General features: G+C 38.5%; 1 protein-coding gene across 5 annotated transcripts in view; it reads left to right on the top strand.

The window, feature by feature from the left end:
- The first annotated feature begins 498 nt into the window (after positions 1–498).
- STK24 (serine/threonine kinase 24) overlaps positions 499–27,409 on the top strand; it is a 57,584-nt gene continuing 30,673 nt past the window's right edge. The window contains exons 1-3 of one of the 5 annotated variants that reach the window (XM_065843650.2): positions 1,066–1,436; positions 1,931–2,029; positions 15,290–15,520. Coding sequence is in view for 3 of the 5 variants with exons in the window: in XM_065843634.2 (XP_065699706.2) it covers positions 814–897; positions 15,290–15,520 (315 nt within the window). In the remaining 2 variants the exon portion in view is untranslated. Of the gene's footprint in view, positions 898–1,065; positions 1,461–1,930; positions 2,030–15,289; positions 15,521–25,547; positions 25,657–27,409 lie in introns of those variants that run through there. The other 4 variants (XM_065843634.2, XM_065843641.2, XM_065843667.2 and 1 more) reach the window with 4 other exon arrangements.

The raw sequence follows: 27,409 nt of genomic DNA, 5'->3' as shown, positions 1-27,409 counted from the left end.
AAACTCTCTCACGAATTACTGAAGAGTAATTTATACTGAGGTGGATGCTCACCCCTTTATTTAATTCAATTGAAAAGATAGTCAACCACTGCCCTGTGGATCCCGGACCCGATGGTTGACAGGTTTCATTACTTTTAATATTAATGAAACTACCTACCTTCTTGTGGGGAAAAAAAAAAAAAAAAAGCAGAGAATCTTCAGGAATCCCATAGTGCATTGGAAATTGTGTGATGGAGTTCTTGAATCTCAGCTTAAATAGGCTAACTACGGGGTTCTGTCAGGTTCTTAAGGATTTTTCATAGGTCCAGGGTTTCTCTTGCATGTGGGAGACCTGACTGCTGACCCCACTTCTCTTCCATTTAGGAAGTATTGTGAAAACACGACGGTCATTTTGCTTTACTGCTTTTGCACCTTCTGACAGGAAGTCAAGTGCTTCCTGAAACCATATACCTCAGCAGCGCGATAGCATTACTATGACCTTTCTCAAAGTGTCCCAAGTGAAGGGGAGGCAGGAACAGGGCATACCAGAAAATGTCTAGGGTTTCTGCCATCTTGATCTATCGCCTCACCCGGGTTTCCTTATTTTAAGAGAGCAACCTCCGAGCCCGGTGCTCGCCTCGCTTCACCTGTTCTGCTTCACCGGCAGCCGGGAAGTCGCTCTCCCTGCCGGCTGCGGGCGGGGAGAGGCAGGTCTCTAGCTGCGGGCTGATCCTCACGGAAACAGAGCGAAGGGCGAAACCCGGCGAAACCCAACGAAACCCGCAAGGACGCGGCTCCGGGTGCAGGCCCCGCCGCCTATCCGCCCCGAGGACGATGCAAGCGCAGCGCCCGGGAGCCGGCACCCCCAGAGGCCCTCGGGGGACTGAGGCCCGGGCCGGCGGGTCTCCATACCCCGCGGTACGTAAGGCCGGAGGGCGCTCGGGACCTTTCATTTCCCCCCTTCCCCTCGCTCGCCCATGGCGGCGGGGGGCGCTGAGGGGGGAGCGGGCGGGGCGGCGCGTGCAGGTAGCCGGGGAGGAGGGGGCGGGGAGGGCGCGCGCGCTGCCGTTGCCTCCTCCCCCATTCCCCCGCCTCGGTTTGTCACCGTGTCGCCGGCAGGGCCCCGCGCCACCGCGCCAGTAACAGCCGTCCTGCGCGCGCGGCCGCGGGAGGAGGAGGAAGAGGAGGGGATGAGGCGGCCGCCGTTGCATCCATGACACGGGCCTGAAGAGCCCGAGCTTGGGACGGCCTCTTTTCCCACCGCTGCTCGCTCAGGGGAGGAACGGCAAGGAGGAGGAGGAGGATTGTGTGTGTGAGAGTGTGGAGATGAGCTAAGCCCTGTTTCCCTGGAGCCGCCTGAGGAGACCGGGCTCCCTCCAGCCCCTCCGCGTCCCTCCCCTGCCGCCGCCGCCGCCATGGCCCACTCCCCCGTGCAGACAGGCCTGCCGGGGATGCAGGTGAGGACCAGCCGCCTCCCCGCGGTGAGCCCAAGAGCGGACACGGACACGGACGCGCACCCCAGGCGTGTGTGGGGGGAAGCGAGGGATGGGCTGTCGCCGCCTCTCCCCGCAAGTGGGGATGGGAACGGTGTGAAGGGGTGCGGTGCGTGTGGGTAAGGGCGTTCCCTGGGCTGCAGGGACGGGGCGAGGGGAGAAAATGCCTCTTTGCTCCGACTCGGCCCCGGGGACCGGGGGTGAAGGAGCGGGGTCTCGTAACCCGTGGAGACGAAACGTGCTGTCAGCACCTCGCGTATTGCCCAACGAGGTCCCCTCCGCCTGGTGAATGTCTCGCTCCCTCCCTCTCTCCTTCCTCCGTAGCCTCTGTTTTGCTGCAAGTCTGCGAAGCGGAGGGGTGCGTGGTTTGTCTCCCCCTGTCACCCGTCCAGTAGTTCTGGGTGTTTTAATTCACGGAGTGTGTCTTGATGGGCAATTTTTGGTCTTGTTATTTTGAGGTGATTATGGAGAGCGTACATAAAACCAGGACCTGAAAATATTGACCTTCAGCGCATGCTGCAGTGCCCATCTTTGTGGTGTCGGGAGTGCTGTCTGAGGTGGGCGTTTTGGGATCGTTTTGGCTCTAAGAGTTGGTTAGCTGCTGTTGTTATACCGTGGAATTTGCTGGTTCTGTATTGTAAATATATCTTAAAAATAACTGGTGTGATTTTCTGGTGGCTGAGCTGCCTTACACCCCCCCATAGTCCAAATGCAAACTATTGCTAGGAAAACGTTAAGGTCATTGATATCTGTGTGTTGTTAGTCTAATATTTCCCACATTTTATTAGATGCTTCCCTGCCCCAACCTCCAAAAGAAAAACTTATGAATGGTATGTATTTATCTCCTGGATTTAAAGTTTTCTTAATTTGTTTTAAGTATTGATTTACTCTGCTTCATTTTTCTGTGAATCAGTATTCTAAGTCATGAATCTTTTTTCTTTGTATAACCTGAGGATTTGAATTTAAAATGTTACATGCTTCGGCATAGGATGATTCAAATGCTCAAGCATAGTACAGGATGCCAAATAGAGTATGTAGGCCCTCACTCTGACCTGATTGATTGCTCTATAGGTACTGCTGTTGAGTGATCAAGTTCTCCTTCCAAATATGAGTGGATTGCTGACTGCCAGAGACAGAGGAGCAAGGGTTTGTTGCTTTGGGTAGGGCTAGGTTAATGTTGCATTTTTTATCCTTTTGAAATGTGTCAGAAGCAAGATAACTATCTCCTTGCTTTGAAACAGAATCTGTAATATTTTAGGATTAAAAAATCAGATTTGGAGCTGCTCAGAAGTGAGAGAATGAAGATTATCTCAGCAGTATACACATATTATTTATGTGTGTCACTGCATGGTCTAACAACCTGTGGTTTTTATTGACTTGATTTGTTATTTAATTTGTAATACTATTAGGGGTACTAAATGGGTAGGTACTCCGGGGTTTTGTTAGTCCATGTAATTTGGGAGTTTGTTTCAAATCTCTTTTTATTCAGGTCAGTGTTATTTTTCTTATGAATTTTTATTGTGTTTTTGTGAGAGCTTCACAAATGTGAATTTTAACAGTGTAACAAACCCAAACAAGTGGAAGTGAAGATCTACTGATAGACAGAGGCATAAAGTCTGTCTGCAATGTGAATGTGACTTGCTTGGTTTCTGCACCCAGTTCGAGATGTCTATAACCATTTTCATTCTGTCAGAGTATATAGCAATTTTATAGTGATATGTTTTCAGTACACGATTCTCTTTGGTTTTACTTGAAGATAAATGTTTAAAGAGTAAGGTACATACAATGTGTGACATCTGCTTAAATAAGACAAAGGTCATAGTTTGTGACTTTATTTTGTAGAAGAGAGAGGAATAGAGCCTAGTTCTCTGGGGTATAATTAAATTCCTTAAATCACGGGACTATCTTTTTCTGTAGCGTGATCCCTCCCTGCCACCTACCAGCTTCTGCAACAAACGGTGTAAGCCATGTCAGTGACAAGTTATGCAGCATTCTCATGCATACTTTGCTGTACTTATACAAGAGAGCAGTCAGTATCCTAGTGTAAACAAGAGTAACTTTTTGACTCCCAAAAAATCACACGCAGGGACAACACTTTATTAATGCTGTTTGGTGTGAGCAGAGTAATGCGTGAGAAGAGGAATGAAGGATTAATGTATTTCTCTCAGGACAACATATCTGATTGATGTTTGAAGAGTGATACATAAAAAATGAGTGGGTAGAGAGTGAGCCAAAGGAATGAAAAACTGTGGAGGAAATGTAGGATGGTGCTGGAAGGCTGTCAAAACCTGAAATTTGCTGTCTGCTGCAAAGTGGGCATGTTGTAACCTGAATAAGAGCAGAGCTGGGTTTTGACCTAAATTTCTATGAGTGCAAGTAAGTTTGGAGTCAAAGTTTATGCTGCCCTTGGTTTAAGGGCTTTGTGTAGATATAAGTTTTAGTGTGTGGTATGAAGGTGCGTCATTACTAAACTAAGAGTATATCGTCGTCTTTATGCTTTATAAGAGTGGTCTGGGGAAGATGCTTGTCTGTAATGCATGAGATTTCTTGAAGGCTGGCTCAGACTAAGTGTATATGACCTTGATTTTCAGAGTGGCTTGCATTTGAAGGCTGTGGTAAGCTTCTATGGCTTCTTTATGGAAGCTATATTTTAAATAATAAAGTACTGCATTTATAAATTTATGGTAAGGATGCTCGGTGAACCGTAATGTATTTTGAAGTGTGTTAGTAGTGTGTTCGACCAAAAAGCTCAGGAAATGCAGGCTGGTGGAGAAAAATCTTAAGGGTTGAAACTGCAGAACACAGTACTGCAGTACATCAAGTGTTGGATATGTGGCAGCAACCACTTTTAAGGTAATCTTTAGCAAATGATAAAATGAGTAGAGATTAAATGTCTTTCTCTTCTCTTTCCCCATTTAAAAAGTTTCAGGGTTAAGCTGCATCTGGTTTGTCTGTATTTTTCTTTGCTTCTGAAGTTGGAGAAACAGAAGTTTTTTTACCCTAGCTTTTGTGTGTACTTTTGACTGTGTCAAATAACTGTGTAAAACAGATTTTATTAACCTACTTTAAAATGAGCCTTATATTAAGGTAAGAACAATAAGATTACTTTAAAGTTCTGAGGAAAAAAATCAATGGCTCCATCAGCTTCAGACCCCAGAGAAGTGAGAAGAGTGCGCAGGTGGTTTGTCTTTTTGGAGTTAGCTGTGTTCAGTGCCACAGTTAGAATGGATCCAGGTGTGACTTCTAGTAAAGATAATTAAGTGTTTTAGGTGAAAGAGAGTTTCAAATACATTTCTGTGGCATAAATACTGATGGACTGCAGAGTTAGTGATTAGAAATAATTATGATCACCTTCTTTTTCCTGTTTCAGTTGCTTAAAGGGGAAAAAACAACCAAAAAAACACAATCCAACCCTCCCCTAAATGCCTTGAACCTTTTTTTTCCCCCCCTCCCTAGAAAAATAATCTTCTGAGAAGGTTTCTTTGTATTTTTAGGTGTGTCTGTATGTCAGCTTCATAAAATTCCTAAGGTGCTTTTAAAATTCCATCATCTCTAAGCCAAAGCCTCCCTGTATGATAAAAACATTTCAGTTTTTTGGTAACAATAACAATGTTTATGCAGCAAGTTATTTTTATTCATTCTTCATTGTAATTTTCAGTACAAGAGCTACAGGTTCTTCATCCAAAATGTAAATAAATGTTGACATTCACAACATCTTGCTTCAAGAAATGTTAAGTTCAACTAAATTTAAGTGGCAACTTGGCAAATGAAGAGAAAAGAAAGTTTGTGAAGTATAAAGGCATCATTTCTGGCTCAGAAGGTGTGTGAACTGTCAGTTTGCTGGAGACTAGAAGAGTGTTTCAGGAAGTACTGCTATTTACTTTTCTGTTCTTGCACTGTTCCCAAGATGTTCACTTTTGACTGCCGTTGAAGAAGTGTCCTGGCCTAGAGAATCCTTTATTCTGATCCAGCATGGCTGTTTGTTTGTTTTTTACACACACTATAAATATTACTGCCTTCCATATTATAACTCATTCCTCTTCTACAATAAACCGTTTTAGCTATTTCATGTGTGAGCTTGGTTTTGGGTAATTGCAAAACATTAAGCTGCTAAATCAAAGGCATTGGAAAGGCCATGTAGGCTCTGCTGCTTTGCATTTGCAGTTTCTGTGTAGGAGATTAATTTTCCCCAATTTGATTTTTTTTTTTTTTTTGAAAGTTTGTGCTCAGTTACTTTTTAAGTTATAGTTTGATAAATACTTTGTAGTAACTTGCAGCACTTAATTATTTGACAGATCTTTGGTACATTACAATCATGACTAAGGCGTTTTAAAATATCCTGGGGATAGGTGTGATGATTCTGTGGTGTATGAAGCTCAGTCCTTGTGTACAAGGACAGAAGAGTTTTAATTTGTGAAAGCAAAGTCGAGATCTTCTTGCTGTCAAAGGCTGTGTGAGGGCTATGCGACTGATGCATGGAGCTGTTTTAGAGAAGTCAGCTCCTATCAACAGTGTAACTATTGGTACTAGGAAGGCATGTATAGCAACTTCTAGTGAATACATGGATACTAAACTGCTTTTCTCATACACTCCCAAGATCTTGCTGTTAAGCATTTGTGGAAGAGTTAGAATTGGTTTGTTGCAGCATAAAGCTTCATCAGGATTTACTAACATTATCCAAATTGTACAGTTAAAATGACTGCAGTTCTGTTTTTTCAGTCTTTAAACGTCTTTGTTCTTTCTTTCTTTCTGTGGCCTTTGCAGATATTTTTCTGTTAGGTGGAAAATAATGTAATTAAATGTAATGTATAGACTGCTCTGTCTTTGGGGATCAGTTTGAGGTACTCAGTCTGTTAGTTCTTTGGGTTGACTTTGCCACTTCATGAATAGCTGAAGGATCCCATATCTCATTCTTTTTCTTCTTTTTCTCAACTAGTATTAATGCAACATAAATTTCTAAATGTCTCCATTAGTATTATTTATTAGTATTATTTATTCAGACGTGTCATAATGGTGGGACTTCACACAACAGCCACTACTTTATTTTTTTTTCTTTTTTATAAGTAGTTTACCTAAGTAAGACTGATTTTTTTACCATGTTTGATTGATCTTTTTAGCAAGTGGAGAGAAGTGAGAGACATTGTTCTAAAACTGTCATTTGGGACTTTTTTCCTTGGCTGTCTCTCTTGGTGTCTAAAATACATTTTGAGTTTCACTGCTGTGCTTTCTACTGATGATACTTTTTTGAGTTTGGGTTTTTTGGTTTGTTTTTCCCACTACTCTCTCGCCCCTTTCTTTGATAGTCCAGGCTTGTAGGAAGGCTGCATGTTTTGAATTTGTGCATTTTAACCAAATTTACAATATATCTTCACTTATGCAGCTAACTCTGTGCAGGTAAAAGTGAAAATAAAAGCTCCTTAATATTGATCTGTGTTCAGGTGTATACGTTGCAGGTGGTTTTTGAAAGACTGGAAATAGTGACGCAGGAAAACCTTTGCAGTGCTGTTTCTGCAATGGAGGGCTGTGTGAAGACAGATCACATCGAATCTGCCAGCTGTTTACTTTGGTTGGCTTTTAGGCTTGAAGTTCTCTGGGTGCTCAAGCAAAAAGCCTGTATGAACTTGTCTGCTAGATTTGTGTTCTCTGTTTTTTATGTAAGTCAATTTAAAATAAATAAATGATATACAGCAATCATGTCTCTTTTGGAAAGAAACTCATGAATTTGCCCAGTGAATTTAGCAGTAAAAATAATTATTGGTGTGATAGAACTAGTGTATCACAGAATAGCCAAGACTGGAAGGGACCTCTGGAGCACATCTGATCTACCTCCCTGCTCAAAGCCGAGTCAGCTACAACAGGTTGCTCAGGGCAATTTTTAACCTAATTTTGAATACTTGTAAGGATCTATGACCTGCCTAAGCAACCTATTCCAGTGTTGGAGTATACTTACAGCAGGAAAACGTGGTGGTGGTTGTTTTTCTGTTTTTTTTTTTTCTCTTTTTTGTCCTTGCTTCTGAAGTTTAAATGGAGTTTCCTGATTCCTATATCCCAGTCTGTGCCCATTGCATCTTGCCATTTCACTGGACAGCACTGAGAAGAGTCTGATTCTGTCTTCTTTACCCCTTTCCAACAGATATTCACATACAATAAGATGTTCAACTCTCCAGCCTTCTCTTTTCCAAGCTAAACAATCCCCGCTCTCTCAGCCTCTCTTCATATGTCTGATGCTCCAGTTCTTAACCATCTTTGTCACCCTTCACAGGTCTCACTCCAATATGACCATGTCTTGTACTGGGGAGCCCAAAACTGAATGCAGCACTGTAGATATGGTCTCACCAGTTCTGAGTAGAGCTGGATGCTAAGGACTTCTCTTCAAAGCTACTTGCCAGCCAGTCAGTCTGCAGCCTGTACTGGTGTCTGGTGCTACTCCTCTTTGGATACAGCACTTTGCATGTGCCTGCATGGAATTCCATGAGGTTTCTTTTGACCCGTTTCTCCAGACTGCTGAGGTCTTCCTGAACGGTAGTGTAAACAACTAGTCTATCATCCATTCCTACCAGTTCTGTGTTATCGGCAAACTTGTTGAGGGTGCGTTTTACTGTATTGTCCAGGTTATAAGTGAAGATGCCAACAGTATTTGCCCCAGTATCGATCCCTGAGTAGTGACTGACCTTCAGCTGGACTTCTTGCTACTGATTTCCCAGCCTCATCCCTGTATCTTTGGACATTGTCTCTATATTCCTCCTGGGTCACTTGACCCTGTCTCCACCTCTTGTATGCTTCTTCTTTATGTTTGAGTTTAGTCAGGAGTTCCTTGTTCACCCATGCAGTCTTCCTGCCACCTTTTCTTGTGTTGTTGCCTGTCAGATGGATCATTCTTGGAGGAGGTAATCCTTGAAAATCAACCAGCTTTCCTTGGTCACTCTTGTCCCTAGGACTGTTTCCCCTGGAATTCTTCCAAGCAGATCCCTGATCTCTTCACTGTTCCTTGAGCAGCAGGATTGAGGAGAAAACCACTTGGGCCCCTGTGTTCTTGACCTTCACTCCGAGGACCATGTAGTCATGCTTGACATGCTGGACATGCTGTAAGTCTCCCCAGGTTGTTTCAAAGATGCCTGTTGTGGAAGAGTGGTATGGTTTAATAGTCCAAGGGCTGAACAAGCCTCAGCAGTCTCTCCAAAATGTCCTAAATTGGAGTCCCTGGAAAGCACCAAGCTGTCCTAGGCAGCGGGTCAGGTCAGCAGACTGGGACCTCCATCCCTTACAGTGAGGGAGTATCCCACTGCTACCACTCAGAGCTTCCTCCTGGTGTTGTCATAAAACTTATGGTTTGTCTACCCTGTTTCTATATTAAATATATTTCCTTGTGTAAGTAGTACAAAAGTTTGAGCAAGAAGTTGATGCATCTTCTTGTAGAAGATAAAAGTTGGTTACTTCCTTAAGGTAGCAGGTTATGTGCATAACCTGAGATGTCCAAACTTCTCAATTGCTTCTGATGCATACATGTGAAGAAGTTGGTGTTTCTGTTATCATCTGAAACTAATTTCTGTAGCAAGTTGACATTTTTGCATGAAAGGAACACCAGATAATCACCACAGAATGAACAAACATGTAGTAGTGGTCTCAGAAACAATGTCATGCCTCTCTTTTTCTCCCTCTATTTTTATCTTTTGTTTTTACCAGTCAAAAGAAGTCTTGGTGTCTTGCTTAGAATGTGAAAGTGTGGTGATCTGCAGTTATGGGGCAGAGGAAAAAAACATGAAGGCAGTTCCTCAAATGGCAGTGGCCTTAAAGTCTTCCTCTCTGATTTCAAGTGTTCTTGATTTTGTACGATAACATGCATTGGCTATGCTATAAAATTAGTTTTGTGTTTGAAGTTCTGACTCGGATGCAGATAGTTTGAGAACATATCAGCTGAATGAGGTCAGATCATAGGCCTACCTAGTCAGGTCTCATCTTTGACAGGGGTGATTGTAAGATTTCTAAGATAAAGTGCAAGAATACAGTAACTTGTAATACTTCTATGGCATATTTCCACACTTTCTGCTAAATTTTACTGCTCAAGAATTTCCAGAGCCAGAAGTTATTATCTTGATAGATTATTTTTTTTCCTCCATTAGTTCTCCAGTCCTCCTTGATTTTTGTAGGGCTCACTGCAACATCCTATTACAGTGTGTATCCAGGTTTATCTGCATGCGCATGAACAAGGTTCAAAACACATTCTTTTTATCTCCAAGTATGGTAGCACATAGCAGTGATCACCAACAATCACAAGTCTCTTTCAGCATGTGGTGTTTTATTTTCATCAGAAATCTCGGAACCTGTCAGATGATGGTATTTTGGGCTCAGTCTTGATAAGGAATGAGGATTGGACTGACTCATGGGCAACTGATTTGTTGACATGAAAAGTAAACAAAAGGAGGTGTTGAAAGAAGATTGTCTATTTCAAAAGAGCAGGCATAGAGAAATTTGGGATCTGCAAGTAAAATCAGTTGCCCAAATAAGCTTGAGAACCTGAATATGGAGATGGCTTGTAATTCTTGTGAGTTAAAGAATAGATTTTTAACCCTTTTCTACAGTAACTGGATGAACAACCCTTCACAAAAGTAGGCTGAGAACTGGAATGAGATGCAGAAAAAGGTTATTAAAGCTATATCTTCGGTCAGAATGATTATGGATAACATTAGAAGCATGTATTTGATCTAACTATCTTTAAACAGAAACATTTTCTTTTAAGTTATAGGGCCAGTTAGTGCAGATGAGCATTAGAGAATAACCAAAATAAATACATAGTAAGATGTGTATAGTCCTGGCTATGAGGAGAGTACTGGAGAGGTGATGTCAGAGTGGATGATACTGCTATAATTTCTCCAGGGTTGTTCTTGACAGTTAGTCACTGAAAAGTGACCTTACCCCAAAAAAAAAAAAAAAAAAAAAGTCAATGCACGTTGATAATATTTGCTTAATGGCACAAAATTTAAAGACACATGTTATATTTGAGAGTCCATTACTGGAGAACTACACAACCTTGAGGATTTGAATTACTGAACGAAATAGCACAAAGAGCAAGGTGTATGAATTATTGCATGGAACCTTTGCAATAGGCTGGGATCTCTTTGACTGGAAATGTAGAGGATAAGGAAGAGGTGAGTGGGTTTAGTTGGTCACAGCTGTGTTTGAGCCATGAGGCCAAATTGAACAAATAGGCTCTGAGAACATATTGGGCTATTTTATTCTCTAGAAATGGGCAACAGTGATGTTAGGTACTGAGAAGAGTTCATTTGAAGTGCCGTGTGTTTTTCTGGCTGATTAAGGTAATGAATCCAATGTGGAACAAGTACAGAAAGGTTATTGGGCTAATGGTGGCTCTGCTTCTGGTGAAAAGTACAGGTTTTTGTTCTGCATGGCTAAACAAACAAAAGACTGAGACAGGATTGTTGCAATTGTTGTTCAGAAGTGTAAGAAACTATTAAAAAAATCCCAAACTAATTCAAATGGTTACGGAAATAGCAAGTTCTGTAATCATTAGATCTAAATGTTCCAGGATTTGTTTTTGATTTGCTGCAACTTGTGTTCTGTGACACACTTTGAAAGGAACATCTTAGTGGTAGAGATCTAGCTCCTTATCAAACAAGGTTATTAGCTTTATCCTTTTGCAGCAGATGTAGCTGTTCTATTTTGTGGTTTCTAGCACTATTCAGTGTTCTCAGTTACATAAAGGCTTTTATCGGTTCCCTTTATTTTAATATTGTAGGAAAAAGCTATATGCTTAGTGAAAGCTTGCAAAGAGCACAGTCAGCAAAACTGTAGTGACAGAAGCTATGGAAGACATTTCCTCTATTCAGTCATATAAAGAGAATATTTATAAAGCTATTTGTTTATTCTTGTTCTGTTGGAAGTATTTAGAGAAAAAAACAAAAATAAATTTGTTGATAATCCTTTCCAGATGTGATCTTGGAAAAATGAATGAGAATTGGCCACTTTCAAATTCCAGCAGCTCATTAAGTATAATATTAGGAGGTCAGGTCTCTCTCTTTTTTTTTTTTTTTTTTTTTTTAAAAAAAAAAAAGAAGAGCAGGTTATGAAAACCTACCAGTTGGTATATCTTTGAAAAACACAGGTTGCCAGTCATTTAAGGCTCCCACTTCAAACACCTGGTCTCCTAAAGACCTTGCAGAGCAAGAAAGTTAGTTGTGGTGTGTTGTGGGTTTTGTTTTTTAATAATTAGCAATTTCACAAGGAACTTTGACTAGGAACTATTATTAATAACAATTTTAATTAATGGCGGCTATTATAAAACAATTAACATTTCAAAATGGCTGCAAAATTTTGTTTGTATAAAATCAGGCCGGAACAATTATCTTCTTTGCTTTTCTGGAATTATTAACAAAAAATGACTGGAGAGATGCGCTTTTGCAATTGTTTATAAAACTGTCAGTCTGCCACCAGAATCTCGAATATTTGATACTGTAAAAATGAAGCTGTGAGAGTTGTGCAAGTCTCTGAAGATTGTAGTGTCATGAAGTAATGGGCTTGTTAATGTATGTTCATAATAGATGTTTGAGGGGTGGAGGGGAAAAGGAGCAATAGAAGGGGAATAAATATGGCCAACAGATCTCAAAGAACTGCTGGCAGGAAGCCCTTTTACTCTTGGTGTTTTTCTTGATATGAACGACTGCAGGGCACTGTGACTTTGAGTAGTGCTGGCTTTTTAGTTTCTGGAGGTGAAACATGGACTGTTTTAGGCAGCTATGACTGTGATTGGTTTGTGACCTACAGTCATATTTTAACCCCATGATAGCCACTTGCTCACTCTTCCACTCCCTTCCAAAGAAGGGGAGAGAATCAAAAGGGAAGGGAGAAACTGGTAGATTGAGATAAGAACAGTTTAATGAAATAACAAAATAATACTAATAATATATTAAATAAAATATAAAATAAGTGATACTCAGTGCAATTCCTCGCAAACTCTATCCACACATTGAGCAGCCAGTCCCAGGAAGGGAACGCCCTAGTCCTGAACAGCTGATCCCAGGGCGAGAGCAAAAAGGCCAAAAATAAAGGCCCAGAGGCCAACTGCAAAATGATGAAAGGCTGAACTAACAAAACCGAACTATTGGAACTCCTGAATGGAACTCAGCCAGAACGGAGCTGAACTGGAATGGGTCTAAGAAGCCTGAAAACCCAGCTCTAGTTATCTACCAAGCATGATGCTGATGGTATAGAATATTTTCATTGGTCAGCACGGATGCTGGTCAAGATCTGTGTCCCCCTTCCTAGTTGCCTCTCACCTGTAGGTAGAAAGTCCAGAAAGACCTTGGTCTCCCAGACAACAGCAAAAATATCAGTAAATTTTTACATTCTCTTCATACCAACTCAAAACCACTGTAAAGTTACTTGAAGAAAACATTAACCCTATCCCAGGGTGGTATCTTATTATTCTCTAACTATATCCAAATAACAAGCATGCTAGCTACAAGAAAGAAAAGTTTCTAACTGTGTGAAGAAAATTAACTGTATTTCAGTCAAACCAGCACACTTACTCAAATGCCTTTGTAGTGATGTAATGCTTAGATTCCTGTGGCTAGTGAATGGAACTAAAATGCTTGTGCGAATGGGTAAGACGTGCACGGCTCTCTACAGCACATCGTCTCAAATTTTAACACAGTATGTATGAAAGCATAGACTGATAATTGTCTTCCACACGGGACAATATGTGATACAAATACTGGTTTTTTATTCATGAAGAATTATCAGAGAAGACTGTTTTGAATATTGATAAAGGACTGTTCTGTGGGACACAAAGAGGACAACTACAGCATGATTCAGTGCTTAGTTTTGTGGTTCCATATAGATGATGCCCCTGGAAGCACTGGTAGGAGCTACTGCGTAGCTAAAGTGTAACTATACCTGCTAGAAAACATAAAGTGCCCTGCTCTGGTTTCCAGGTGGGAAATATTACCACATTATGTATATAGTATTTAATAGCATGAGATAGTATGTAATTCTCATTATATTGAAATTAGAAGAGGAACAAGTTTCTTTTGGTGCAAGGGACTTGAGTCTCTTGCTTTGTTCCTTTTAATGGCAAATGGGTGATTAAAAACCCATATTCTGAAGATGTAAGTCAGGGAGAACTTCTTGGGGTTGGTAAAGTCTTACAGTATACTTAGGAGAGTGTTTTTTCTTTGGACTGACCTCACCAGTGATCTGTTCCTGCGACAATTATCTGAAAACTGTGATGTCTTGTAGCTTAAAGTATTAGTAGTAGTAGTGTACTCACAATTTGTGCTGCATGATGATAGAGTCCAGACTGCTCCACAAACACACCGCTTGAAGAATTGAGTGGGTTTATCCCTGGGCTAAGTCAGTCATGGCTCCCTGGTCCTCTAAGCACCTAATTCAGTTGTGAAATTTGTATACCTCTAGACAAAATAAAATATCTTCAGGACTATCTTCCTCTCAAGGCTTTATGGGTTGATTACATAATCTTGGAGATGTGAGCCCAGAAATATTAATAGAAGGTATAAATGGAAGATGCTGTATAAGCTAAATTTCATTGCTAAAAAAAATAAATTGGCTCAATATTTGCAGTGGTAACTTAGAAATTTTAATTCCCCTATTTATGCTTCTACAAAGTTTGGGTAAGTAGTATAAGGTATGTGATTTTATGCTTATTTAGGCATTACTGAATTTTCCTTGTATAAGCCTTTTTCTATACCCATGATGTTTTGTCACTTACCATGAACCTCATCCTCTTAAGAACAATAAGAAGTCTTTTGAAGTGTTTGTTTTATTTCTTAAGGGAAAGATTTTAAGTAATCCTATCCTATTTTTCTTCATTTCTTGACTCTCCCTTCTGCCTATGACTTCACCAGTTTAACTGAAATGTATGTGTACATATATGTATGTATTTATTAGCTATAAAGGCTCCTTGCTCTTAGTTTAAAAAGGTACACAATGGAACTTACCATCTGTGCACTGAAAGTGAGAAGGGTAGCAGTAGCTAACTGAATACTTGACAGCAGAGAAAAAACTCCAAATATGGCGGAGTGGTCTGCCCAGGTCTTACATTCACATATTTAGGTAAGCGCTCATAGTTTTCATGTGACTGTTCAGATCAAGATAGCTGGGAACAGGATATTTTTAGGAGTGGATGATTTTATTCAACTGAGAGAATAAAAAAAAATTCTGCTCCAGAAAACCTTAGGGTCAAGGATAAGGAGGAAGCATGGCAGTTCATGCAGATAATCCTTAGTAGGAGCAAATTGAAGAGGATTGCTTGCAGCATCAGACAACAGGAAACAGCAGTCTGTGAACTGAAGAGTGGGAACAAAATCCGTAAGAGGATGAGATTTGTGAAAAAGTCAAGAGAGTAGGACTCTAGGTTCTGAGAGGAACCAACTTCAAGAGAAAAGGATAGACAAAAGATTTACTTTTGTTGGTAGTGGTATTGGATCTGTTTTCATTGTAATAGAAACCAAATATTTGTAAGGATCTTTCACTCTTGGTGCTTGGGCGGGGCTTGTTGGCAAATAAAAAGAAATAAGTAGTAGCACTTTGTGATGCTGGACTGGGCAAACCTCTGTCACAGGGATGGTGTTAAATTTGTACTTTCTATAGAGGGAAGCATAAATGTTGCAGTGTCTATGTAGAGGGATGTAGGAAGAATGCATTAATTACAGACATAGAAAAATAATAGCTGGGTAAATAGGAATAGAATTTGTGTAGAATTTGAAGTGTTTGTTGCCTTTAAAAATATCACATTTCATTTTAATGTTACAAATACTGAGTAACTTTTCTCTTATTTTTAACAGACTCTGAAAGCAGATCCAGAAGAACTGTTTACAAAACTGGAGAAGATTGGTAAGGGCTCTTTTGGTGAAGTTTTTAAAGGAATTGACAATCGGACTCAGAAAGTGGTTGCTATAAAAATTATTGACCTAGAAGAAGCAGAAGATGAAATAGAAGACATCCAGCAAGAAATCACAGTGCTGAGTCAGTGTGACAGTCCATATGTAACTAGATATTATGGATCCTATTTAAAGGTAAGATGCTCAGAGATGATGATGATTTGATTATATGAGTAATTATTTTCCAAGTTATCCAATCATGCCTGTTTTTGCTGGCAAGGTTTCAATCAGACCTTAGTTGAAGAAAAACATATTTTATCCTTTCAATTCTAAAGAGTTGTTACTATACTTTGTGAGGTATGTGACAGAACTTAATAGGAAGAAATGCATTTATCTTTTACTGTGCCTGTACAAAAATAAATTAATGTAAAGACCATCAGTTTGTTAACCTCTAAGTAATATGTTTAGATTCTCTTAATATTAAGAGAATGTAACCAACTGTTGTTTAAATTCAGAAAATATAACCTAAGTCTGCACTGAAGTGTCAAAACATTAAAAACAATGTAGTATCCGCTGTTTTGTGAATCTTGAAAGTTTTTGTCAAGGTTTGATTAGTGGCAAAGCCTAAGTTGCTTTTCAAAGGAGACTGAACCTAGCTTTGATCTGAGTGATTAAAAAATTTAAATTTAAAAGTTTGTTTATTTGTACATTAGCAAACAGCACATTAGTGCTCTAAGTCAAGCTAATGGAGGGAATTTCCATTAATTACCTTCTGAACCTGTTTCCCTTCTCTTGCCCTATTAATTAATTTCAGGGTTCAGTCTTAAGTGTGCTAGATAGAGGTGTGGTGCGTTATTTTGTTTGTTTTGTTTGTGGTTTTTTTTTTTTTAATATATTACGTGGCTATAGTGATTTATTACGTCTAGACAGTAGTGAAAATATCTGGAAGCATTTGATACTACTTTATTTCTTCGGTAAGACTTTGTCTCTATCTGGATAGCTCTTTCTTTTATGACAGTGCAATCTAGATAAGAGGTTGTTCTCTTGACAGGGTTTGAAGTCACAAGTAGGCAGAAAATACTTTAAAATTAATTTTCAGTCTGCTTTTGTGGAAGCATTTGACTTCATTAGCAAAGACACTGAGGTTCTAAAAGGGGACCTCTGGATTTCTGAGATTGCCAGTTAGCTTCCAAGGAAAGAAGGACTTTTTCTGAATCCAGGAGGTGCATTGCTGAGGGGACAGACAGTTTTTCCTTTCTTCCATGTGCTCTGAAACAGTTTGCTTGGACAGTTTATCACTGAAGGCTTTGTGAATGATTTCAGACCAGAGAACTTGCCACCAGTACTGGACTAAGAACTTATGTATAGTTTGCATCTCAGCAGCATCAGGTGGCACATAATTGAGCACATTTTTCGTCATGGCTTTTATTATTTCTTCTGAAATTTTTCAGTCTAGGTTTGGTAGTTAAGTGAAGTATGGCAAAAAGGCAAAAGTGGGATTTATCTCATGGACTGCCTTTCTGCTTCAAATCTGTTCATTTTAGAGAAGGAACAGTAAGATCTTATAGGACAAGTGAAATAGAACACAACAGAAATAGAAGCTGGGGAATGCAACTTAATAGTTTTTAAAATGTATAATAGCAATGTGGCTGAAAAAGAGAATCCAGTGTCCAAATTTGAACTGAGTGAATGCCAACATTTTGTGCAGGTAGTGTGGCAACTCTTGGTTTTGCTAACTGAAGGAGAGAGGAGACTGTATGGCTTGGTAGCTTGAATGGGTTGGCTGGATGGAAGTGTCATTAGTGATGTTTGTGCTTATTGTTGTGCGGAGGACCCTCTGAAAATACTTAGAGCTTTCACATCACTACTGTCAAGTGCAGTAGCCTGTGTATTTTCCAATTTGCGTCAATTTGTAAAATACTGTACTCTTAGCAGCTCTGTATGACTCAATTACTTTTGGAGGAAAGTACAGGTGTTTCTACAGCTAATAGAATGTAGAGCTATTAATGTTTTTTTCATTACTTCTGTTTTGTGTGATTGTATGTTGTTTTGCAAAACACCTCGTACTACAGAACTTCTGATCTTCAAGACAAAAAGCTTATTTCTTTATACCGTTAAAAATTAATATGTGGTGTTTATTAGGTGATGCTGAAGTGACAGAATCCTTGCAAAGGGAACATTTTGCAGTTCTATTAGGTTTCTAAACTAAGGATCAGGTCTTGTTATTGGATGGTAATAATATGCCATTATATATCTGTACATATGCACACACACTTTAAAAGGGCCAGATTGTTGTTTAAAGGAATTGGTTAATATTTTTGGCTAGGAATCTAGTTTTATTTACGACAGGTCTTTGTTGTATTTGCAAGCCAGGACTGTGATATGTAGTTCTAAGGTTCTGACCATCTTTTAACTCTATTTCAGAAAATGTGATAATCCATCATCAGGAATGTTCAACACGTTAATTTTCCATGTCTTGAATGATTAGGAGACTTTATTTCTTCCATGATTGAGCAGTTTAGCACTGATTACAAGAAATACATTAATATTCTCTCACAGAATGAACATATTTGAAGTAAGCAAGGGAGAAAATGTTAGGATTTTAAATTCTATTGCCAGCCACTGCAGCAATTATTGTTCTGTAAAGCCTGTGCAATGTGCTGTGTGCTGGTGGATCTTGGATAGAAAGAGGTACTGTTTATAGAGGACTCTTAAATTGGGTTTCTAAAGATTATTTTTGGCAGACAAATAGCAATTCCAATAACAATTTTAGTCTCATTTTTTGCTTTTTGCTTCTGGCTCTAGATCAGTCTTCATTTCACTAGATTTCTTACATATCCTTTTGTGAGCTGAAGAGGTGTCTCTTACTATGTAATAACCTTTTTCCTAAGTATTCACATGTCAGTTTTTAAGTAGGAGTAAATATCTTCTATGAGAACTTTTTTGATATTTATTTTGTTGTAACAAGTTTCAAGAAACTGGAGAATAAAATTTTCTCTCCCATTTGGGACACTGCAGACCTGATGATTAATATTTAATGTCCCTTTCTAGAACAATTTTATATAATTGCAGAATACCTGCTCTGATATCCTTTAAAATATTTGACAGGTTTTAGGAGGCATTCTGTATTGTGAGCAAAGGTGAGCAAAGACAAAAATTGAAGATTCTCCAGGCAGGCAGAATGTTTTGGGGTTGGGTTGATTTGTTTTGTTTGTTGGTACATCTGAATCATCTGTCTTTGAGAAATCCTGGTATTGTTTTTCATTCTCTGTTATTCCACACCTGCTTAAATTAAGGTACGTGGTTATACACACCAGTGTGTTAAGGGGACCTGTTGCTTGGAATTTTAGAAAGATTATGCAATACTGCTGTACTTTCTTGAGATCTCTTACTGTTTTCAGATGATGATTGTGAGAATAGCTCGTCAAGCTCTTGGTGTCTTCTGCATGACATACATGGAAGTACAACTTGAAATGAGTGTTACCATTTAATGAGTTAATGACAGTTACTTTGTCCTAGAGATTTACATTTAAAAAAAAAAAAAAAAAAAGCTACTTTTTGGAGTAGGGTGATATACCCAAATGTCTTGTTAAATTTTCTTACTTTTTTTTTTTTTTTTTTTAAATCCTAACTTGGAAATGTGTTTGCTTTATAGCAATTTTTTCATATCCAGAGGCTAAGCCATATCTGTTTGTGTGAGGTATTACTGCTTTAACACAGTCTTAAATCAGCTTATTGCTTGCGTAGGGCAAGTCTTCCAGGGGTGTCAAACTCATTTTCACCGGGGGCCACATCAGCCTGGCAGTTACTTTCAAAGGCTGAATGTAATTTTAGGACTGGATAACTATAGGAGTAGTTACATTTATACAGTCCTAAAATTACATTTGGCCCTTTGGAGGCAACGACCAGGCTGATGTGGCCCCTGGTGAAAATGAGTTTGACACCCCTGACCTAGACTTGGTTCTTTACATCTGTTATTGGAGGTTTGTGTGTAATAGCTGTGGCTAGAGTTCATTCCAATAGAGCAATAAACAGTAGTGAACCAGTTTAGGTTGTCATCTTGAATATAAATTAATTTGCGGAGCATCTGTTTATAAGAAACCTAAAGGTCTTTACATAAAACAAAAATGCAAATACTCTTTTCTGAAGCCACATTTTTGAATATGATGTCTTCATGTTCCCATTCTATTGGAACAAAGGACTTTTATCTGCTGTAGCACATACTAAGTAACTAGAATGTTGCCTTTAAAGCAAATCGCAGGGACATTGTATGGGTGCATGTATCTAAAGGGATTGCCGTTCCTTCTCTGCCATGGTGTGTTAAAAAAACTATGTTAGTGTTACTTAAAGAAGGAGGCTTAACAAAATAGGTAGTGATGCCACTATCTCCCTGTGTTCTAGGAGCCACATCTGTCCTTCCAAATGAAAGGTTCATCTGCTACATCTGTGATCTGATTAAATGCCTCATGGGTAGAAGAATTATAGTTCGTTTTAGATCCTTATAAAATAATTCATGAAACTTCTCTGGGTCTTTTTACTTCTTTAGTTTTTACGTAACAGCATACGCTGCCTCCTTTGTAATGGAATAGGAATTATTTGTGTTTCTTGTCAGATTTATTTATTTTTTACTTATAAAATTGTCTAAAGTTGTTTGCCGTCTCTTCTGAGTTTTGCTGTACTGTAACTCTTTAAACATATTGCTATCCTATTTATTCTCAAAGTTTTTCTGTCTAGGAGCCTGTCAGCTCTGCTTTTTGCATCTTACTTTGCTTTACCCATTTTTCAAGAGCAGAGTTAGATTTTGTTCTGAAGTTGTTTCTTTTGCCCTTTTTAGGCCAAGTTGTTTGGAATTTATTTTATTTCCGAGATTCAGATGCCTCTCTGATAATGTTTCTTCATTTTTGTTAATAATTTTAATCCCTGGTTTACTATAACTTTGTAACATTTTCTTTTTTTATGTTGGGTTATTATTTAGAAATATATAAGAGGAAATTAATTTGTCTTTATCTTTACATGGTTGAAGAATAAAATTTCTAGGCTTTTTTTGCATTCATGTATGTCACTGTCAGGGGTGAGGCTGATACACATATGTGGATAAAAGCTGAGAGCAGTGTGTTTATAAATGTATTTATGCATGAAGTAGTATTTAAATTCCGTGTCCTACACTTCTGTACATGTGAATATAATGATAGAACAAATGATCACCAAGTAGTTTCAGCATCCAGTACAATTAGGCACTCGTGATATTGATCTAGTTTTGAGCTAGTCTTGTAGTATGTTTTTAAAAAAATATTACTGTCAAAGCTCATGTTTTGTCATCCTTCAGATCTGGTTTTCTAGCATGCTTTGTAGCTTTTGAGATACACTCTTTTGAACTGTTTAAACTTCTTGACCCAATGAGAATCAGACTTCTGGTTTATTTTCCTCCTCCTCTACGCAGATGACTTCCCTTTTTGTAAAAGGATTTTAAGGATTCTTTTAAAAAAGTTTATAAGGAGAACTGGTACTAATAAGGTTCATAAAGGATAGCTGCTGGTAATTTTCCTTTTAGTCTTTATACCTGTATGGGTTATTTTCCATGTCTGGCATATAATATACCTACTGCTGTAAGTCACCCTGGTGTTTATACAGACTGCAAGAAAACAGAAAATAACTTCTTGTTAAATTTTATGAATGACACAATATACCCTCATGAAAAAAAAAAAATTCCATTTCTATGAAGCTTGATTAACTGGGCTCTTTAGAACAAGTTCAGGCAAATGAAGTCTGGAAATATTTATTTTTGAAAAGCTGTGCTTCTGAAAGTAATGTATAGTTTATTTTAGGTAATCAGTTGAAAATGAGATTGGTAAGTAATGCGATGGCTGAGCCAAAATAAATCTTTTATTGGATAGGCCTTTGGTGTACATGGCATCAGTGAGGCTATGCTGGGAATAATATGACCAGTTCACAGTGTGGCTGGAAAACTACAATGTATTTAGTAAAGAGATTGAGGAACAGTGTGAGGTTTGGAAAGCCTGTGTTCCAGAGAAAGACTCTGAAATTCACGCTTGATTTTGTTTGTCTGAGAGGTTTGGAGGTGGTTTGGTGTGTGTATATGAAAGCTTTTCCATGTTTAACTGCTGATAGTTCAGTGCTTTCTAATCCCTTCTGCCAAAATACTACAAGATGTAATTGCTGAGTGGTCCAGCTAAGCTCATTTCATCTGGTAATCATACACACTTTTTTAAAGGGAAGGTAGCTTTAGTATTGGAAAACTTAATGGATTTTATGTCACTTGCAGTTTTTCTGCAATTTGCTCAATTTAAAGAAGCCTAAGCTTTCATGCCCTAAGAAACCTAAAGATGTTAATGTGGATATGTTGAATATTCTTGCCATAGTGATCTAGGTGATGTAACTTTGAATGTGATTGTTTATATGTGACTTCAAGAAATTTTAAGTTGATGTCCTTTTGCTATACAGCTTTAATTGGTTTGCTTTAACATTTATGAGCATCTCTGGATTGATGTCACCTTAAACATATGCTGTGGGTCAGCTGGAAGTTAGTTGACTTGGTACATTTCTGTCATAACTTGATAGAGCACGCAGCCTGTGTCAGGTTACATCGCGCTTGTCAGGGTGGGAGAGCAGAGCAAGAGATTTTCCTGCTTAACATTAGGACTGTAAAATCCACTGCAACAAAGACTGCTACCTCAGCACAGGAAGAAGTGAAATGTGTCAGTAGTTTCTTGATATTCCGTCATTGTGTTGTCTGCCCAGCCCCACAGCAGGAGCTAATGCCCTTTCATACTTGACTTTTGCAAACCACAAACTTTGGATGGGGATTAGGCACACTTATATGAAAAAAGACATATTTCATTTTGCCTACCACAACTGCAGCTGCATTGTCATTATTGCATTTTGTGAGGGATTGAGGTGATGGAGTGCCTTCTCTGTTCTCTTGACCAAAGCCGGATGGAATTGCCTTGTTCTGTAGGAATTCCTGCAGATGAAATCAGAAGGGAGATGAGACTGCAAATTCTCTCTCATTGTGACAGTGTTGGGAAGAAAATGAGGCACAGCTTCCTGTGAGGCAGTCCCTATTCAGGTGGTAGGCTTACTTTTCTTTTGACACCCCTGATAACCCCCTCTGTTCTTAATGGCAGCACTAGCCTCCAGAGGAGATGAGCAGATAGTGCCTACATTTGTCTGTAGTAAATGTAAAACTAGTTTCTGGCTGTCCAGCCCCAAAAAAGATAGCAATAGAGTTTCTGTCATGGTTTGGCTAGGCTTTCAGATCTAGTCAGTCTAGTGATTTAAAAAACAAGCTGAAAGCTTCCATTGATACAGCCCCTAGTGGCCATAAATAAGACTAAGGTGAAAGGGTGAGAAAGAACCGATGAACTCTGACTATCTAGCACAGTTAGTTTTGCTGTGAGGCCCTGTTTTCATGTTTTAAATAGCTCAGTCCCTTCTTAGTTTAAGAGATGGTTACCTTGCAACTCTGAACCTTTGTTGCCCTAGTCTTTACTACTTGTGTCTTTCCCTGTAGTCATTAGCTGTGCTTTTAATGAGAAAAGATTCGCTTGTTTGCATTGCCCTTATTCAAAGATATTGTTTTGAATTGCAGCTTTAGAAGCTTTTTAGTTACCTGCTTTCCTTTAGCAGTCCAAGGGACTATTATCACTTTCTGGAATCTGCATCATATTGTTCTATTTTTGTGAATCTGTGAATGTCTGCCTAGTAAGCAGTGGTGACTTCAGGTACTTTCATGTTTATCAGTATAATCAGGTCTGCGCTGTAAGTCTTTTATGGCTGTGTAATTCTTACAGTATGAGCATATCAATATTGGGAAGCACCACTAGTAGATCTCAAAGAAAACTGAGAGTTGCTAGTAATTGTATTTTGTATCGCCTAAGGTTTAGGTATTTAATAGTGTCATGTTATTCTGATCTTGTTTTAAATCAAAATGTAGAAAGCTCAATGTAAAATACTGCTTCTTGGAAGGAATATGTTTGTGTTATGCTTGTTGTGATGGCCTAAAAAGCCGGTGTTTTCAACCAAATTCTTTAGGTTCTTTCCATTTATTTTCTTTTCATTATACTACTAAATTTGTAAGCTGTTGCATAACAGGTGGGATAAAAATCATCGTTTGGTGATACTGAGGCTTTCTCCCTCTCTGTTTCCTTAAACAGTTCCTTGAAATAGCAATTTGTAAGAAGGAAACAACATCATAGGGAAGGAAGGCAGAATGGAAATGAGGGATGTGAATAGAAAGTGTTTTTTAGCAGTAATTAGTGGTCAGGTGAAGAGTTGTAAAGAGAAAAATTTGAAAATATTGAAAGGAGAAAATCATATTTTGTAGGGATTGAAGTAATGAGTTTGGCTGAAGCCTGGTGACAATCCTGTGTAGTTCCAGGGCTGATATATAAAATATAAGATATATAAAATATAGGAGTTTTGAAGAAGAATTTCCCTGTGAATATTCTGTAATGGAAGCAGTGGAATTTAATAGCAATGTGAATGTAAAATGTGAAGGGAAAAGAGGAGTGAAGATTTACAGGCTGCAAGAGCAGGGATGCAAAAGATCTTGGAAGTTGTATACACAAGTAGTAAAAAAGGATTAAACTGATGGGTGGATTGATATTTTCATGAAGAAGGAAATCTGAATTGCACCTTTAATTTTGAATTTAATTTGATGTAATGGGTAAACAGAAACGGGTAGAAACATTAGAGCAGTTGTTTTTCAGACAATGGAGGTGAAGGGGTTCTTGTACCTCGTATTTGCTGTTGGAAGTTTGTTTCTGATCTAGAGAGGGAAGTAACTAATAAAACCCACAAGTGTTATTGACGTGAACTACTTCAGTGAAACAGGTTTAAGATAGGTAGGTACAAGTAGTTTGACATTTTGTTGAAAAATGATACTAATCTCAGTATTCATTGGATGGAAGGTTTGTTAGTTCTGCTCATGTTGTAATGCAATTTATCTGGATGAATGAATTCTGTGAACTAATGCTGATTTACATTTGCTTTCCATTTTGTGACTTTCTTTAGTTTATTGATAACCATTTGACATATCTCTCAATGAAATCTAGTTCTATATGAAGCTTTGATTATGAGTTACGTGAGGGACAAGATTTTTCACTCCCCCACTGCTGTTTTTTGAAGTGAGAAGAGGCAAAATAGGCAGGTGGGAAGAGAAAGAGTATGGAGTTGTGCACACTTATGTTCCAAAGAAGTGATTACCAACTCCTTTAGGAAGTGAAATGTCTACAGTTACTCAGTTGTTGTATAAGTTTCTTGTGTTTACTAGCTAGGAACTGGTTTTGTAGCAAATACAAGAAATATATGTCTGTTTGCTTCTACTATAATATGGTTTGGTAGAAGAGCTATAAACCAAGATTGGCCATTAGTTTGAAGCTCTGGGAAATCATGTGCTTAATATGAAATGCCTAGGCTTGTGACAGCAGGGCTGTAAGGATTCATTTCTATGGCGGAAGGGCATGTGCCCAGGGAATGTGCCAAAGAGGCTGTGAATATGGACACTGTTAGAGATGACTCATGCTAAGGAAAACATGGACCTCGTGGCTCTAGCATGTTGGCATGCAAACACAAAAGTCTGCTAAATGTTCTGCAGAAGGAATCTTTTATCAGTATTGTGACAGAACTTTCATTGTTTTGTTTTTTTTTTTTTTTTTCCTAGCAAGTGGCTCTTCAAGGTCTATTAAAACTAGCTTATGGCGAAAAGAATGAATTTAAGGATTAATTGTATACTGCTGTGGTTAATTGCAAGAGGTAATTGTTGAAGAGTGACTGCTGCATTAGATTGTAGAATATATTGGCTAGTATTATGTCTATAAATGAAAATGTGATGTTTTTTCTTGAGATCTGAAGGAAGCAGGAATTTCAGAGTGTTGGAAAATTATTCTAAAGGCAAATAGTTTTTAATACATATATACATGCATAAAATCCTGTACACTGAGGTGGTTCTGCTTAGTCTGAAATATCACGTTGCCTGTGTTTTTCATGGAGTTCGTAGTGTCCAAACTGGCATGAACAGTTCTTCACTTTCCTTAGTCTCTGTTCTGCGTTGGCTACACAGCAGATGCATTTATTTTTTTCTTTGTGGTTGAACATGTTAGATGGCTGACAAACCTTGATTAAAGGACATAAATGCGCCACATGCAAAACCACAATGATTTCTTTGATTGCAGGGACCTTTTGGCCAGCTTGCAGTAAGGACTTGTGTTTAGAAGAGAACCTTTGGGCTCATCTGTATCTCTCTCCCCTCAAAGGGATGGCAGCCCGAGGACAGCTAGCATTCATCCTGACGCCAAGAGACTTCAAAGGAGGTAAGCGCCTCAGAAATGCTCCCCAGACAAAATGCTTCTCCTCAGTCCTGTACCTCAGTGTGGTAATATTCTTTAGTAGAGCATTACCATCTCCTAAAGGTTTCTGTTCATGGCTAATTCGTGAAAATTTTTTGAGAACTCAGTGAGGCCTCATCAGCCGATTGCAGCCCCTTTAAGATTCATGGAGATGTTGATTGCTATCAGTAATCCTTGTCCATTTGCTTAAGAGTGTGCCCCCAGTTTAAGGAAAAAAGAAATTTTCTGCTTCTTGGGTTTGTACTCAGACATATGCTCTCCTTCTTTACTAGGTTTGTTTTTCATATTTTGGATGAGGTTCAAATTTGAACTTTTCTCAATTCATGATCCTTAAGGATAAAGTCAGGGAGGAAAACAAACCAAACCAAAACCCAACAACAACAAAAACCCACAAGAAAATCCGCAAAACACAACAAACAACACTGCTTGTTCCACCTAGTTTAAAAAGGCTTTTTTTTAATGGATGTCCAAATGATTTCTTAATATCCAGATGACTTCCAACTCATTTTTTGTGTATTTAAATTTCTAGTGAGCATGATCACAGAAAAGTTCTGTGGAAACTAGTTGTTGGAATTCATTTTTCTGGAGGGAAATTCACCTTTAAATCTTCTTTTTTTTCTTGTTAGAACTGCCAGCTAGATACACAGCTGTTTATGTCTTCAAAATGCCTATGGAATAATCATTTAGCAGAAAGAGCAATTTAAAATAAACAGAAGTTTATCTTGACATCAGAAATCCCATCACAAAAATCCCATGTTAACTTTTTTTTTTTTTTTTAAATAAAAGGAGACTTTTTGGGGTAATTTCTACCTCTTCCCCGCCCTCCGTCAGGTCACTTGTATGAATACTCAGCTGTAGATCTTGCTTTTCTTGTTCTTATTCTGGTAGACATTGTATGAGGCCCACTAAGAACATAACTGAAAGCATAAGGAAGACTTTTTTTTTTTTAAATGGAAATATTTGAAAGTGTAGTAGACCATTAGTAAATACAAGTAATATGTTTGCTGAACAGATTTTTATTTTTTTTTTTTTACTAGGAGTGTGGATTTGGAAAGCATAGTTGGCACTTAGATCATTTAAGCTGTATATGTTACTAAGTCCTGTATGAGTGCAGGTACCCCGTTTAACAACTTTTGCCTTTTTTTTTTCCATTTATCATGAGAATATGTTATTTAGCTAGTAGTTTGACTTCTTTAGACCTAAGTAAGAACTTTCTGACTACAATGAGTACTTTTAATAACTGCCATATAGCTACCCTTCTTATTTGGCTCTACCATATAAATACAAAGGTTCTGTAGATTGTAACTTAAATATGTTGAGGCAGTAAAGAAGTGGATCATCCTATAAAATAATATCCCACCTAATTCTTCACTTACATAGCTTTGCAAGAGATTTACCTATGGATATTATGAACAACTTGTAGATCCTCCATACTTATAATGTTTACAGGTTCTGGCTATGTTGATAAATTAGCTTGGATTTTGCTTGACTATATTCAAATGTTTATGTTTTTTTTTTTTGTGTATAGTGTGCGTGTTTTGTTTTTGTTGGTTTTTTTTCTTTTTCTTTCTTCCCAAATGCTGAGATTTCTTTGACGGTAGTGAGCTTTCTTAGTTTCATTGAGAAATTTTCATAATCTTCTACACTTCATATGTTGTATGTTGCTCAACTGTAGGAATTTGCATTTTTTTTTTAAATATATAGGCTTTCCACAAAG

This window comes from Patagioenas fasciata, chromosome 1 (assembly GCF_037038585.1).
Source record: "Patagioenas fasciata isolate bPatFas1 chromosome 1, bPatFas1.hap1, whole genome shotgun sequence".
Classification (NCBI taxonomy): domain Eukaryota; kingdom Metazoa; phylum Chordata; class Aves; order Columbiformes; family Columbidae; genus Patagioenas; species Patagioenas fasciata.
Note: the sequence above shows the minus strand (reverse complement) of the source record. Positions and strands in the feature narration are given on the sequence as shown.